The sequence below is a fragment of the Triplophysa dalaica genome, chromosome 7, assembly GCF_015846415.1.
Source record: "Triplophysa dalaica isolate WHDGS20190420 chromosome 7, ASM1584641v1, whole genome shotgun sequence".
In the NCBI taxonomy this organism is placed as follows: Eukaryota; Metazoa; Chordata; class Actinopteri; order Cypriniformes; family Nemacheilidae; genus Triplophysa; species Triplophysa dalaica.
Window position 1 is genome coordinate 3,372,838 of NC_079548.1, and position 16,109 is coordinate 3,388,946.

General features: G+C 37.3%; 1 protein-coding gene across 6 annotated transcripts in view; it reads left to right on the plus strand.

The window, feature by feature from the left end:
- The window catches only part of LOC130426355 (RNA binding protein fox-1 homolog 3-like), a 176,578-nt gene extending 161,202 nt beyond the window's left edge, over positions 1–15,376 (plus strand). For 3 of the 6 annotated variants that reach the window (XM_056753084.1, XM_056753086.1, XM_056753087.1), the window contains 7 exons: positions 869–929; positions 1,005–1,058; positions 4,172–4,304; positions 4,465–4,504; positions 8,107–8,165; positions 9,638–9,716; positions 11,913–15,376. In XM_056753084.1, the coding sequence (XP_056609062.1) occupies positions 869–929; positions 1,005–1,058; positions 4,172–4,304; positions 4,465–4,504; positions 8,107–8,165; positions 9,638–9,716; positions 11,913–11,957 (471 nt within the window). In that variant the 3' untranslated portion in view covers positions 11,958–15,376. Of the gene's footprint in view, positions 1–868; positions 1,059–4,171; positions 4,305–4,464; positions 4,505–8,106; positions 8,166–9,637; positions 9,717–11,912 lie in introns of all 6 variants that reach the window. The other 3 variants (XM_056753082.1, XM_056753083.1, XM_056753085.1) reach the window with 1 other exon arrangement.
- The last annotated feature ends 733 nt before the right edge of the window (positions 15,377–16,109 follow it).

The window sequence follows — 16,109 nt, forward strand, 5'->3', positions numbered from 1 at the left end:
AAAAAACAGGCATTGTCATTTTTAATTTCACTTGGACTTTAAAGACATTAAAATCCAGTACTTTACTAATTTTAAAAGTAATAATACTTCACCTTTAAAAGATAAGAAGATAAAGTGCTAGATTCGAACTCGTACTCAAGTACTAAAAAGTAAAAAAAATTAAACAGTTATTAATGAAATGTAGTGGAGTAAAAAGGATGACATATGCATTATAATGTAGTGAAGTAAAATCTTTCCAAAGTAAAAGCCCTCTCATAAAATACAGATATTTAAAAATCTACTTAGTAAAAATATTTAATGTCCACCTCTATGTCAAGAACATGGCAAAATTAAAAGAAACAAGACTTTATGCAAAATAATTATTATAAACTATATTTTTTCCTCAGAGTTTATCACAGTATTTGTATTATAATCAACGTTATTAGATAGCAATCTATATAGACATTGTAAGCAGACTAAAAAAGTGACGTAAATGCCGTTTAAGTTCAAACTAAGCCAGAATATTCCTTGAAGTCTCTGAGAGAGAAGTTCAGTATTAAAGCTCAGTTGATTCGTAATAAATATTCATAATCCTCACGTTTTATTGGATGATACAGAGCCAATCAGCATTGATCATATTTTAAAAAATTTTTTGTGATTCTTGAATTGTGACATGTCACTTATCAGATATTACAGATTTCATAGTATCACACTGCATTCTGTCATGTGTTGTGTGTGTGGTTTGATTCGTCTCATAGGACTTTGAAGAGATGCATTGTGGATCGTTACAGCTGAGCGATTATACTGACAGATATGCGTCGGGCATGAGCATGTATTTTTCCACGTGTGGTTTTGAAATATGTTGAAATCTGTGTGTTTTTTCTGTCAGGTGAACAACGCCACGGCCAGAGTCATGACCAATAAGAAGGCACTAAATCCTTACACAAACAGTAAGGCCGACGGACTCTTGTCGATCATTCAGAAATACACACGAAATGCATTTTTGACGTGCGTGTTCATTACAGGTTGGAAACTGAATCCAGTCGTAGGAGCCGTGTATGGACCTGAGCTATACGCAGGTGAGAAACGCCGTCTGACACGATGCTCAAGACGGGTGTGAAGTTTTTAATGACCGTCTTTCACCTCATCTGTGACCCTACATTAAGGGTGTTTTTATACGTAAATTACCTCTGTCGTGATTGGCTGACCTTTTGAATGTGAAATGAGTCACAGCGCCAGTGAGTGACTGAATATCATGAACAGGTGTTGATGGAAGTGTGGTGGAGTTAATAATCTTCTGTTTTGTGCGGTTTCGTTTCATTCTCAAGAAACTGTGTGATGCTTGTCACATACACAGTTGCTAGGGTGGTCGCCAGGGTGGTCGCTAGGGTGGTCTTATTCCCCTGAAACAAGACACCCAGAGGAGCGTGGTAGTACCCTGGGCGATCTGGGGTTAAAGGTCATGCTCGGAGACACACATGCTGATGTCAGCCATTTTGCACCTCACGAAACTAAACTTGAGACTGCAGCACTAGCGCAGCTCACGCTAGCGTGTCATTACCTTAACCAGAAGACACGATTCCTTCAGCGCATCATAAGCCGCGTGTTAATTTATTGGAGTCAGATGGTGATGATGTCATTAGCGCTGCTAGTTAGCTCTGGGCTTAATTTCATCAGCGGTCACGTCGTAAAAACCTTCAGTCGTCCAAATGAAGGATTGGTCGCTGTGTCTTTGGCTTTGGTTCTTATTCCCTCTGCTGTGTTTTGCTAAATGAGTCCGGGCTGATTTGCCCTCGAGTCTTCATGACCGTAAAAGTCTTTCATAAGGAAAATGAAATGAGCTCAAGAGAGTCGTCTGATGTCACGTGACGCCGGCTGGCTAACTCACTCACCGAACCAGAGAGATCTCAAAACATCATCAGATGACAGTAAGAAGAACGTTAACCGTTGTGATGAGAATGAGATCAATATGACATGGTTCGAGGTTCTGGAGGTTGTTTGTGTAGCAACTCTGTTGAAAAAAACAGCATATGCTGGGTAAGGTGCATTTTGATGCTGGTTTGTGCAGGTTTAAGCTGGTCATGTACTGGTTTAAGACAGTTTGTGCTGGTTTAAGATGGTCATGTGCTGGTTTAAGCCGGTCATATGCTAGTTTAAGCCGGTTTGTGTGGTCATGTGCTGGTCCATAGCATCAAAACATATCTAATCCAGCATATGGTGTCTTTTTCAACAGGGGAGGTTTTATCTTGTGCGAGTCTTCTGCATTCAGATGAGGTGAGATGTTACTGTATATCATCTGGGGAAAGTTCACGGCTCATATGTGAGCTCTGCCCATTACACTCCAAAACCTTTAAATTACACACACACACCATCAGGGGTTTCTCATTGCCAGCTGTTGGTTTTCCAGTCTCTGCCTTTCAGTTTATCAGATCTAAACATCAGCATATGTTCAGCGGTTTGACTCCAGTCAATGGCTGAGGACTGAACCTATTTCACACAGAACATGAGACGGAATGATCGACTCTTCATTTTTTCCGCATGTATATTTCCAGGATGAGTAAAGATGAGTCAGTTTTCCTTCATGACCGATTAGCAGGTATCATTTCTGTTTCATTCTGAGAACTACTAACAATATTTCTGTCTGCAGAAAAGACCTCAAATACGGCAAAGAAGACACGTTCAGATATGAATTTAGGGAAATTTCAGAAATAATTCTGGATTTTTGTCACATTTTTCGTGTGTCTCGTCATGCTGTCAGACTTTCACATTTGTCGACTTTGTCACTCCTGAGGTTTGATTTGTTGAAATTCAACAGACACTGGACTGAAATGACCACAATACATCTAGAAATGAACATTTGGAATGCTGGAATATGTTTTGTTTTGCTCACATCGGCATTTTGAGAATCTGTATCCGTAAGATTTGAGAACTACAGCAAGTCAAGTCTGAAGTTTTCATTTTAAGTTTATTCCGAAGTGCTTACAGTTCTGCATTATTGTGAGGCAGCGGTACAGACAACACACTGTGAAACAATAGATATGTGTGTGTGTGAGAGGTGTGGACACTATGTATGTGTGCTGATTGAAGTCTGTGTGGCGCCGGGTTCTTCATTCTTTGTTGTTTGCAACCCAAACCTTCCCATGAGCCTCTAGTGATGAGTGTGAGGTAATGAGCTCAGAGAGCATCCGCTCGGCCTGTTTTCCTCTCTTCGCTCTACACTTTATCTGCTCTATTTTGATGATCAGTTTTGTGTTGTGTTGCTGCTGTTGATGGATTGCTATGCATGAAATATCATTTCATATGACTTTGACAAATGATGAAAAGTCGTTTTGTCACAGATAACAGCAGACATTAGTCATATTAAAGGGATTTTTATACTTATCATGAGTGGGTGAGAGAGAGAGAGAGAGAGAGAGTGAATAGTTTCAGCACCACGGACAGCTTCCATGCACAAGTTTGTTAAAGGGACGGTTCACCCAAAACAAAAACAATCTTTAAACATTTATTCATCCTGATGTCATGTCAAACCTGTATGAGTTTCTTTCTTCTCTAGAACACAACAGAAGATATTTTGAAGAACGTTAACCAAACAACACTGAACTCCATCGACTTGCGTTGTATGAACACAAAACCACTGAGACGTTTCTCAAAATATCTTCTTTTGTGTTTCGCAGTGACGAAAGCTTAGAACCATATGAGATGGTGTAAATAAAGACACACGCGTTCCTGTAATGACCGTCATGCTGTCAGACACGGGTGAGACCAGTCTGATCTCTTATAATCAGTCTCTCGAGACCATAAAGCTCTTACTGTGGATTAAATTTCTCTCAATCTAACTTCACATGTGAGCGCTCGCTCACGGAGAGTGTTGAAACAGATCTGATCTCTCCACACAGGATAGAGCCGAGCAGATCTCTGCTGTCTGATCTCAGTATCGCCGTTCCGTCATATCGATGTTTTTAGAGACTTTCTGCTGTTTTTTATCCCCCAGCGTGTCTGCGTGGAGGTTTGATGAATGTGTTTTGGGTTGAGCAGCGAGCCTCGCCGCTCATGATGAGTTCAGATTTACATATATCAGACACTCCGGGACGCTTAAAGATGTCTGTAAACACTCACAGATGAAACCAAACATTGACTTTATTGTAGCAAACTTTTCATGCATGTTCCTAAAGTCATGTGTGTGTGTTGACAGTGACGGGTTTCCCGTATCCGGCCGCGGGGGCGACGGTGGCTTACCGAGGAGCTCATCTGAGAGGCAGAGGTCGAGCTGTTTATAACACCTTCCGTACGGCTCCTCCTCCTGCACCCATCCCTGCATACGGAGCGTGAGTCCTCTCGTTGCTGAAAATAAAAATCTATACTATAAATGTAGAATTATTTGTCTGTCTCACACGGAGTTCGTATTTTTCTTGCAACATCAATGTGATTTCTTTTCTGTAGTCACCTGACTGAATTCTGATGATCTCTTCTGTTTCTCACACACAGAGTTCTGTATCAGGACGGATTCTACGGCGCTGAGATCTACGTGAGTCCCTTTGCGTTTCACTCTTTGGAATCTTAGCCGACAGAAGCAGTTTGCGGAGTCATTTTATAATAACCAGTCCCTGCGGGATTTTGCGATCGCAAAATTTAACGCAGTATCAAACTCAACTCAAATTTGTCCGAAGACGCGCCATGTGGCGTTATCACACTGCAAATTACATCAAAGCCTGCTTCAAAAGAGATGACGTATTTTTGTATGCAATGCCGGAAGCGAGTTAGCATTTTAGGACATCCCGTTCCTTCGCTCCAATGTTAGGGATGCACTGATGTATCGGCCGCTGATATTAATTGGCCGACATTGGATTGTTTTAACACCATCGGCATATCGGCAATAGCATGAAAAAGACCAGTTTGGTTTATAAGGGCCCTTTAATTTTTGAATGTTGAATGTTTTTAATGAAATAAATATTGGATAGCAAAAATAATTCACTTTTTCCATAATTTGAATATTGCTGCAGCAAAATCAAGCATTTTTGGCAACAGAAAACACACAGAACCCTGTGGGGACTGAATAACTAAACCTGGCGTCCACCATCAACAGAGCCACAGAAGCTGACACGACATTTTAAAAGAAGAAACCTCATGAGGGATATTCCAGTGAGAGTGGCTTTGACTTCAATTAACTGTCGTCTTTGTGCCAAGAAACCTGATGACAAAATTCTATTTCACCCCAGCACAAACTCTCCTTACACTCCAACACAACACGCACAAACATAATATAAAACTGAACAAACAACACTAGTGTATTACTGTTTAAATCGTTTTTTATTTCTGAACCGTTTATTTTATTTATTAATTCACCCTCATGTTGTTTCAAACCTGTATGACACAAAAGCAAAAGATGCTTACACGAATGGATTAAGAAGGTTTGGAATATACCAAAGTCTTGTTCCCAAAAAAATTCTGGAGGGGGCAGAACAAACCCTTTGACAACGTATCATCACTGCTTAGCTAGAACAGGTTTAACTATCAAAGCATCTGATGTGTTTATGAGCAGCCTCAAAGATGACTCTCCTAAAATATAGCATATGTGCACCAATGTCGTTTTGACTTTTACTTTACTGTCCACACTTCTTATTAGTTACCAATGCAACAAGGGTACGAGCATTATTTGTACAAATATTATCTCTTTACCTACATTCTTGCACATTAGGATTTTTATAAGATGCTAGTTTTGCACAGCTTCCATAATTCTGTTTTGAAGCTGAAATGGTTGCTTAAATATGGCCAGGGGTTTACTTCATTGTCTTCAGCAGTCAGAGTTTGACGGGGTTTAAACTTTACGACAGGTGCACTACCGAAAGCGAACTTCTCCGTCTCCATCACTCTTCTGGTATTGACGTCAAATCTCCTACTCTCCCTCATGTCATTCAGGACTTTCTCTACGACTTCAAGCGTTCTTCCAGTTATTTTCAGGCAGAAAGCGAGAAAAACATGAAATCCGAGTTATATCCAATGCTGCCGTATTTCTCTTCTCCTGCTTTATCTCGTCTCGTCTTGTTTCTTCTCCATTTGTTTTTGATTTTGTCTCATCTCATCTCTCTCTTGTCGTCTCAGAGCAGTTGGGTTTGTTGCCATATTTAGGCTGATAAAGCGTTGGCTCCGGTTGGCAGTGGCCTGATAAGAGGCATGTGCTGTGCATTGGGGCAGAGGGGGTGACAGTCTGATTTATTACCCCGCGCGTTCGCAGCCGCGGGCTCCAATCAGCACAGTCCCACAGGAAGTTTGCCACGGCTGCTCCTACTCACTTCCTGTCCCCACGGGATAAGAGGGGAGGGGTCACGTGACCTCAGAATTCCCCGCTCCACCTCTAACCTGATTTCACACGTCCCACCTTCTTTATCAAACGCGCTGTTTAGTTCTGCTGCCAAACCTGATGTGATGAATTATGAGTTGACTTCAGCACGCGTCTGTGTGTGTGTGTGTGTGTGTGATGTTAGACTGCAGTGAGATTGAATGGAGACTTCAGTTTAAATCTCAGTCCTCGTGTATTTTATGAATGCAGTATATAATGGCTAGAAAGGTTAGAAATGACAGGAATGTCTCAACGTGTGCTCAGAATCAGATTGGCCAAGAATACAAATCTCTTCAAAAGAGATCTTAATATGAACTCAGTTTCTTAGTTTTGTAGTTTTATAAAAAAAAATGTAGTTTTAGATTCAGGTTATATTTTTAGAATTTACGTTATCATGTTTCTTTTAGTTTATTGTTATTATCTTTATTCGTTATTATGTGATTTTGTCATTTTATTCACTTATTTTAAAATAGATGAAATGTTTTAATTTACTTTACTTCACTTTTTAGTTTAGTTCCTTTTTTTAATTTTTAGTAAATTATTTTAGTGTCTCAACTTCATTTAACTGCTTAAGCTACATTTCCAATTTTCGTTTTGTTTTAAGTTATATTTAGGCCTAAGTTTTTTTATATTCAATATGTATAGTGGGAATTTTTAAGTTAGGGATAATGTACGGCAGCCGGTTTTTATCGCAGAAATAAGCCCCGTCAGTGTGCGCTGTTTACTAACGGTTTTAAGGTAAGAAACGACGTTCAAATGCCACGAACAAGCAATTTGGTTGAATCTCTTCTAAATATACTGTCATAAATGTTATTAAAAGACATTTATATTTAATTTGTCAAAAACAACCTGTCAAAAGGATTTGCTGCATCCGGGTTACCGTGTATTATTAGTTTGAACCGGTTGTTATCTGGGAATAACGAACCTGCAAATGTCTCGACTGGCCAATCAGAATCAAGCATTACAACGAGCTGTGTAATAAATAGTTTTAGCAATCCTGCATCCAAGACCAAAGATCTCAGATGCGCAATTCACATTTTGTTTCCACATTAAACACTTTCTACGTGCCATCTCTGTTTTCATTTATTTCTCACAAACACATCTTTGAGACAAAGTTGATTCTCAACAAAAACCTCATTTAGTCTTATAGGAATATATGAAAGAGAAATATTTGTTTAATTTAAATAATGTATCTAAACCATCTAATCTGAACCTTCAAGCAAAGTGTTAAAGAACATCTGTGTGCCTTGGGTGTCCTGAAGCGTGTGAAAGCAGAACATCTTTAATTTAATAATACAGCAGCCCGTCTCTATAACCCCACAGCATTGATGAAAATCATCCCGGCTCATCTTCATTCAGTGTTCTCCTCCGACCATCGCACATGCGGCACAGATGCTTTTACATTCACAGCATCTTGTAATGAAGGCGTCATGGGTGTTTGTGTGTGCTGCAGCTCCCCCTGCTGGTCTCACCAGAGCGTGCATGACTGTTGTGTGTGTGTTGGTCTGGAGTCTGGAGAGAATTTAAACATCTCATGTTTTCCTCCTAACGGTCTGATGAATCTCTGTTATTAGCCAGATAAACGATCTGATCTACACCTCGCATGTCCTGATCTGATCTAAATGATTATCATACAAACACAGAATCACAAGAACATGATTGAGTTTCATGAGACAGAAATGACCAAGACAGAACTGAATGTCATTGAATATATTAAATACTGAAAGTAGAGAAAGTGTTTGATAGACACATGTGGAGTGTTATTGTTTGTGTGTGTTTTGTGTTTACAGGGTGGTTATGCAGCGTACAGATACACACAGCCCACGACAGCTACAGCTTACAGTGACAGGTGTGTGTGTGTTCGGGAGTGTGTGTGTGCCTGTGAGTGTGCGCGAGAGTGTGTGCGTGTTGTTTGATGTCTGTGGAAAGTCCTCATATTGTATATGTGTGTTTCTGCAACTACGGGCAACTACTTTTGTCTCTCCAATTTTTTTTTAAGTCAACCTCTGTGAATTTTTATTTTATTATAATAAATGTAAATGTAATACATATAAAAACATGGAGTCATGCAGATTTAATTTGTGTATTTTAATATACAGCACATGTTGCTGAAAAAATATTTTTGCTAATATTGCAGCTAAATGGCAGCTATCAGGGTCTACTGCATTAGCTTTGACTCTTAGCATCTTAATATACATGAATTAAACAGTGATATACATTTATTTTTTAAATCTAGTTCACAGTACATAATTACTATGGTTTATGGTAAGGACACAATAAATACTGACACAGATAAGATGATATTTACCTTATATTTTATAGGATAGTGTGAGTGAGGTAGTGAGGTGGCTTAATCTGTCAGCAATATGCTCATGTGTGATTTCTGTTTATTTAGAAATTAGACTTGTTTTTCTTTGATAATGTCATAATAAGAGCCCTTGTTCATTGTTGCTGGACAGGCACATTTACTTGAAAATATCATAACATTGATCAGTAAAAAATATAAATTATTATCATATTAAATTAATATGTATATTAAACAATTTATTTTGAAATAAGGTCAATTGTAATTCAATTAACTTATTTGAAGTTATTATTTGTGGAACATGAAGAAAAGGGTGTTTGGGACTATAAATGCTTCATCATTTTGTATTAAATCACAATAATCAATAATTATATTTTTTGTCAAGGTGTGTGATGACACTGTGACTATATTTACAAAGCGTCATATGACAAATTAAAAAATAAATCTAAAATTTCACTACTGGGACTTAAAAGTGCACTTAGTTGCAGAAATGAGAATGACGTGATGATGAATGAAGGATTTCCAAAATGCCAATTTTAAAATACAAATAAATTATAATATCTATTGCGATTATTCAAACATTAAGAATGTGGTGGAGATAAAAAAAACAAAAGTGTGCTTTTAGTGTTTGATTGAGTGTAGTGCGACCTTGATTTATCTTCAAATTAATAAATTTCCTTTGACATGCTTAACTTTTTTTTTTAGTATTTAAAGTGTTTAGAAACAAGCATTTCATTGTGTTTTGGCAGACAATCATCTCATATTTCGTTCTATAATTGTATATACAGTATTTATACATATTTTCACAAAGATTGTGTTCAATTATGACAGATATTGACAGTATTGGTCATTGACCCATAAACCGTGTGTGTGTTGTATGAATGGTGTAAATTTGTTTGTGTATTGTGAGAATTGTATGATGTTGTTTATAGTTTATTTATCGGACACTGCATTAAGGTCAAGGGGGTCAAACTCTCTTATGAAAGATTATGACACACATGTTGTGTTTTCCACAGTTATGGGAGAGTCTATGCAACAGCAGATCCATATAATCACACCATCAGTCCTGCAACCGCTTACAGTGTGGGTACCATGGTAAGATGATTGTAAACTCAACACACACATGCATGTCAACAACACGTTCATTCCTCACATTCTCTATACTTTGTAAGAGCTTTCCAGCTCGACAGTTATAGAAGTGCACTTATTTTTTGGATTCTTATCATTGCTATCAAAACGATTAATCGTGAATTATCGCATCCAGAATAAAAGTCTGTGATGACAAAATGAATGTCTGTGTACTGTGCATATTAATTTAGTATTTATAAACACATGTACCCAACATGTATATATTAAGAAAATTTTAACATGTATTTATTTATATTTGCCAGTAATTTAAACTATATTTTAATGTTTATTAATATTTTACTTTTTTCTTAAATAATTGCGCAAATATTACTACAAAATTAAAATGCACAATACACATGTGTTATGTTAACCCAAAACTTTTATTCTGGATGTGATTAATCGTGATTAATCGTTAGACAGCCCTAATTATTATTATATATTACTTTGAAAAATTCAATATGCCGTTTATTTGATGGAAGATGAAAGCATTTTCCACATCACAGCTACCTGTCAGCGTGTTAATGTCTGTTTTTAGCTAGCGTTTGCAGCTAACATCAAAGATGAATGCAGTAACGCTCCGATCAGAGTTTCTTCTGTCGCGTCGCTTTCTCTCAAAACTAAAGGCGCATGTACTGCAGCGATGTGCCGTGGGACCAACAAAAGTGACGTGACAAACCGAGCGATGGTTTGTTGTCGCTCTTTAACTCTGATTTGGCACTCGGCATGACTGCGGCGTTTAACGAGACGAAATAAACAGTTCCCCGGTGCAGCTGCTAGCTAAAAGCTTTCATTAATTGAGACGTTTAATGTGAAACTCTCTCTTCACCTGAGTACAGGATTCATATTTATTCCCAGAAAATTTCCTTCCTCAGCTTTGAGAAAAATGACCTCGTTTGTGATTGTGAAATCTAGAGAGATGCATTGCTGCCGACATACTGTAGAAGCCTGCTGAGGGGTCATTCACACGGGCCATGCACCCGAAGGATTTAGTGTAACACAGGCTTTCTGATAAATATCTTTAAAAAAAAATATCTCTTTACAAAAATATATTATTTATTAATGTTTTGTTCAAAACAAGCAAACATATCTGCCCAATGGGGTGTAAGAAAAGTAAATAATTCATAAAAAAAAAGTGTTTCATAATTTCATTTGATTTATTCATTTATTTTTAGAAAAGAAGATTTAGCTTCTCAGATTACATTTACAAAAAGTAAGTAATATTTCAGATCATATTGCTTCTTAAATAAATATTTGATATTAAATATTTGATTTAAATGCTCCCCACACTGCTAACAACAAGAGTGTTACTTAGTATGTTTGTCTTATTTTCAAGTAGAAATATCAAGAAATTCTTAAAACAAGTTACATTTACTTGTTTTCTGAGTGGAAGAAAATTGAGTTTAAACAATAAAACATTATCTCCCGAAGAAAAATAAACCAAATTCATCGGACAATGTTTTTCTTTTTTTTTAATCAAAAACACATATTTCATATCTAAAGCACAGAATTACAGAGCGTTTGAATGATCCCTCATCTGTCCCGAAAACGCACTTTTGCTTCTTTTAAAACTCTTTTTTTAATAATAATAAGTTCCTCTGAGGTTGCATTAAAATCTCTTTTTCTAAGTGTCATGAACTCACGGACGGCTTCACCCAAACGTGGGTCGTGTCTGCGAGTGGATTCTCTTAAATGAGCGAGAAAGATCCTTTGAAAGTCTTAGCGCACAGTGTGTGTGTATCTCAGAGAGTCTCCTACAAACTCCACTTTAAAGAGAATAAATGTGAACGTCTTTGAACTGTATGTGCATTCATCTGATATGCGCTAGTTAGCGCTCACTAATACGTTCAAAGGGGACCGTGTGGTTTCTACACAATGCACGCAGATGTAAAATCGCCGGTTATCAGCTCTGTAATGAGAGGACCTAAAAAGTTTGCAGGACTCTTTATGGGCGGCACGACCCCTTGATCTTAAAGTAAATTAAAGTTTCACAAGAGAGTTTCGGGCGAAATCTGAATTTCAATGCGTTGGCTCGCGCACGCAATCACATCACAGAAGTCCATGCTGCTTTAAAACGCTAGAGGAAGGAAATGTGATGGAATTGAGTGCCGGCGTTACCGTGGTTACTTTACTCTGATTGGTCGTTTTTCATCTTTGATGTTGCAGGCTAGCCTGTACAGAGGAGGCCACAGTCGCTTCACGCCGTACTAAACAACGACAGCAAACAAACAAACAAACAAACAGACAAAAAGCACTGAACTCTTTGTTGGAGTTTGGTTCAATCTAAAATGCTTCCAGGTCACAGCGACGACCTCAGCTCACCTACATCCTCTCGAACCCGATGGCTCCGACGATTGAGGACCGCGGTTGATTTTGAAGAACATGTACAGAACTGATCAACGGAGAAATCGCCGGATTAAAGCGAACGAGCTTTTGTTTATAATGTTGGCAATGTTTACATATTTCTATTTCTATGCTGTTTGATTGTCTCTCACATTATGACTTTGTGTTTCTAAATGCGTCATTATTGTTATTAGCGTAACGAAACCATCTTTATTATCTACTGTATATATCAGCTGGTGTCCGTTTAGACGTGATATATCTCAGGATCCTCTCTTACTTTTCGCTGAATTCACGTTCACCCCAGCAACCTCCCAATTCTCCCCTCGGATCTGAAAGCGCTGACCTCAGTGATGTAGAACAGCACTTTGTGTATGAAAAAGACGTGACTTTTATTTTGGAAGACGTTTAATGGGAGGTCTATGCATGATATAATACTGATAATGGGTGTTTGAAACCCCACAGGGTTCAGATTTACCATTGAAAGCAGCGAGCAGGTTTTACACACACAGAGTTTCTCATCAAATACAGAATGAGATTTAAAAGAGGAATGAGACAGAGACAGAGAGGAGACGTGTGACCGAGATCTGTCTGTGTGTAAAAACACAGGGAGAGAGAATCAGAAAAATGCAGCGTGTCTTCATGTGTCCTTCCTCTTCTGCTGTCGTGTTTCTAGCACCTCAATGATATTTATGAAATGCAGGTTTTATTTCCTAATGCGCACACACAGACTTCAGCTCTTTTCATTACTAACATGTCCTCTGTTAACGGCTGTAAAAACATTTTTTTAAATACAATATTCCATTTGTTTCTGTAATGAATACTTCATCCACACGTGAGTATGTACTGTAGTAAACTGCAGTATACCGTAGTGATGACTACACTTTAGGATTTTTAGTATGAACTATATTAAAGTGATAAACTGTAGTAAACATTGTAGGATACTTAATATCAGTGTTGGGTGTAACTAGTTACTAAGTGATTACTTTACTTTTTCAAGGGAAAAGTAATTCAAGTAAAGTAAGGGATTACTCTTATTTTTCTGTAATTTAATAAGTTACTTTTGATGTAACTAAATACTTTATGTAATATATGTGACCCGACAACAAAACCATTCTTATGAGTAAATTTTTCGAAATTGAGATTTTACATAATCTGAAAGATGAATAAATAAGATATTGATCTAACATCTATTGATGTTTGAGTTGTTAGAATAGAAATCAAAATATTGAGAAAACAAATTGCCTTTTAAGTTGTTAATCATCCACCCACAAAAATAAAGTTTTAATATATTTAAGGTAGGAAATGTACAAAATATCTTCATGGAACATGATCTTTACTAAATATCCTGATGATTTTTGCCATAATAGAAATTGTAAATTTTGACCCATACAATGTGTTTTTGTCTTTTACTAAAAATGTTCCTGTAATACTGAAGACTGGTTTTGTGTTCCAGGGACACATATGTGTGTGCAATAGTGGAATTGACATCTTAATTCAAAGTCTAACTTTAAAATATGTGCTTTGGTCAGTTAACAAAACAACTTAATTTAAATGAATTAAAAGAGCCGTTTCATGTCTGTCCTTGAATCACTTAACTGATCAAGGTTGATATGGGATATAGAAAGAAATAAGTAATTAAATACCTTATTGAGAGAGTCATTTGCACAGTAATGTTATGACAATATTGAATATGTAATTCGTAACTAGTAACGCATTACTTTTTCAGAGTAACTTACCCTACACTGATTAATATATACAGAATATATATATAGAGCATTTATAAAAGTAAACTTTAGTAAATCGTAGTATACTGTAGTGTATTATAGTAATCAAAATACTTTTTTTGAATGTATACTACAGTATTCTGTAGTACTAACCATAGTCTGCAGCGTACTTTAATATTTAAATACAATAATATTTACTATAGCACTGTGGGATCTGGCAATTCTACTACGGTTTACCATAGTAAATACTATACTTGTATACTATAGTTTTTTTATTTTTCTGTCTGTATGCAAAAACTGAGTTAAGAATCTTTATTGGACAAATGTAAAGAGTTTTTTTTTGCGTAGAAACCATCAAATTCTCTAAAGATCCTCTACGGTTGTGTTTTGTACGCTCACGTGAACTAAATCTCTTCAAGACTGATCTCGGATCAGATGCTCGTCTGTTATTCTGTCTGTGGTTGCGAGACAGATTACAGACGAACTTCAGTGTTAAGGGCATTGGACATAGAGTACGAAATTTGCGTCAGAAATTTTGGCACGTTAAAAAATAAATGCGACCTCAGGTTGTGTCAATCACATTTACACACTGCCTCTGATCATTTTGTCAGTCATAAAAGATTCGGACTGCGTTTTTCGGATCTGTAGCAAGCATTTTGAGAGGCGTTTGGAAAATTCAGAGACACCGTACAAACCAGCGCCAAATAGGAAAAAACGCATATGAAAATTTGGGACAGTAAGTGCAAATATCTTTACACATAAAGCTTGTGTGCTTAAGAACTACAGATCTCAACTACTCACTAGTTCTCCTTCAGATGTCTCATCGTAGCAGAGCTTGTATATTATAGTACCGATATAAACCTCTTGACATTTTTGTTTGTGATATAAAACCCACCAACCAAAGCGGAGAACATAAACATCTGAATATATTCCTACTTCGCGTTATTCTGATTTTGAATACGATTCTTTTTAAATGGGATCTCTTGTATGTGTATCTGAAGGGTCGACACGCTGTATCATTTCTGAAAGGTGGAAAATATTCAGAATCCAGTTTTCTTTCCATCGTTCATGTTTCCATTCTTCTGGACCTCGTTGTTTACTACACAAAGCAAAAAAAAGATTATGAGTTGAAAAGACTAAAAAGACTCTTTGTAAATACTTGTTTCATATACGTATCTATATAGTGGAGTTTCTCTATATGTCTCAAAAAAAATATTCTTTAACTCAATTTTGATTTCTCCTTTTTCTTTAATATATTTAACTGTATGATGTGGTCTTTTCTCCCATGATATTTGATGTTTATATATTCATTATACATACATATACTGTATATACATTCGAGATCATTTTAATTCATGAATATATCTACATAAAAAAAGAGCTTAATGTACCAGCGTTTGAACATGTAAAACCATCTGAGTGCTAGTTATTTTACAAGAAACTAAAATACAATAAATTGACTTAACAATGACTTTTTAAGCATTGTACTCTCTTTCTTTCTGTAAACCGACTTGATGTGAGATAAGTCTTTAATTCAATAATATTCATCTGCTTGTGCTTCTTTTTCCTTCAGTAAATACAGCGACAAATCATGACTTCAGGACGCACGGATCATCTCGAGGACAGAAAGAGAATGTGTATATTGTGAAAAAGAACTGTCGAAGAGAAGCGACACAACGCATCTGAAAACATTTTATTTTTCTATACGTTTACATTCGTGAAGCGGAGCGGGAAACTGACGCTAATATGAACGTGCTTCACTCTACGACCCAGCCCACAACATTATCCACCAACCAGAGACGGACAGATGAAAGGGGAGGAGTCAGGCTCAGTAAGCTCAGAGCTGATCTACTTTTTGTGGGCGGAGTCTCAACCGCTGGCTCCACATGGGCGGAGCCATGTGGGGCATCATGATTGGTCACCTACCCGTTCAAGAGTCATCCCGCTTCCGGTTCATCGCGGTTCTTCATGGATGGAGCCACGCGCTCGCTTCCGGCGGCTGATGTCAAAACTCTTTGCTGATCGGCAACGCTACCGACCAACTTCCTGTGTCGTTCCTGCTCGAGTCTTTTCATGTTATACTGAAGATGTCAATTTCTGATCACTTTTCTCCAGCTGTTAAAGCTCAGGAGGGCGGGTTTGTTGTACCAGTTGATAAACACACAACTGCAAAACATGAACCTCCGGCAACCAATAATTGCGACTTCTGAAAACAAAACCAGTTTACTTGCATCATTCAAGGTTCACATTTTTTGATTTACAGGAGAATGAATGACACAAACCTGCCCACCAGTGA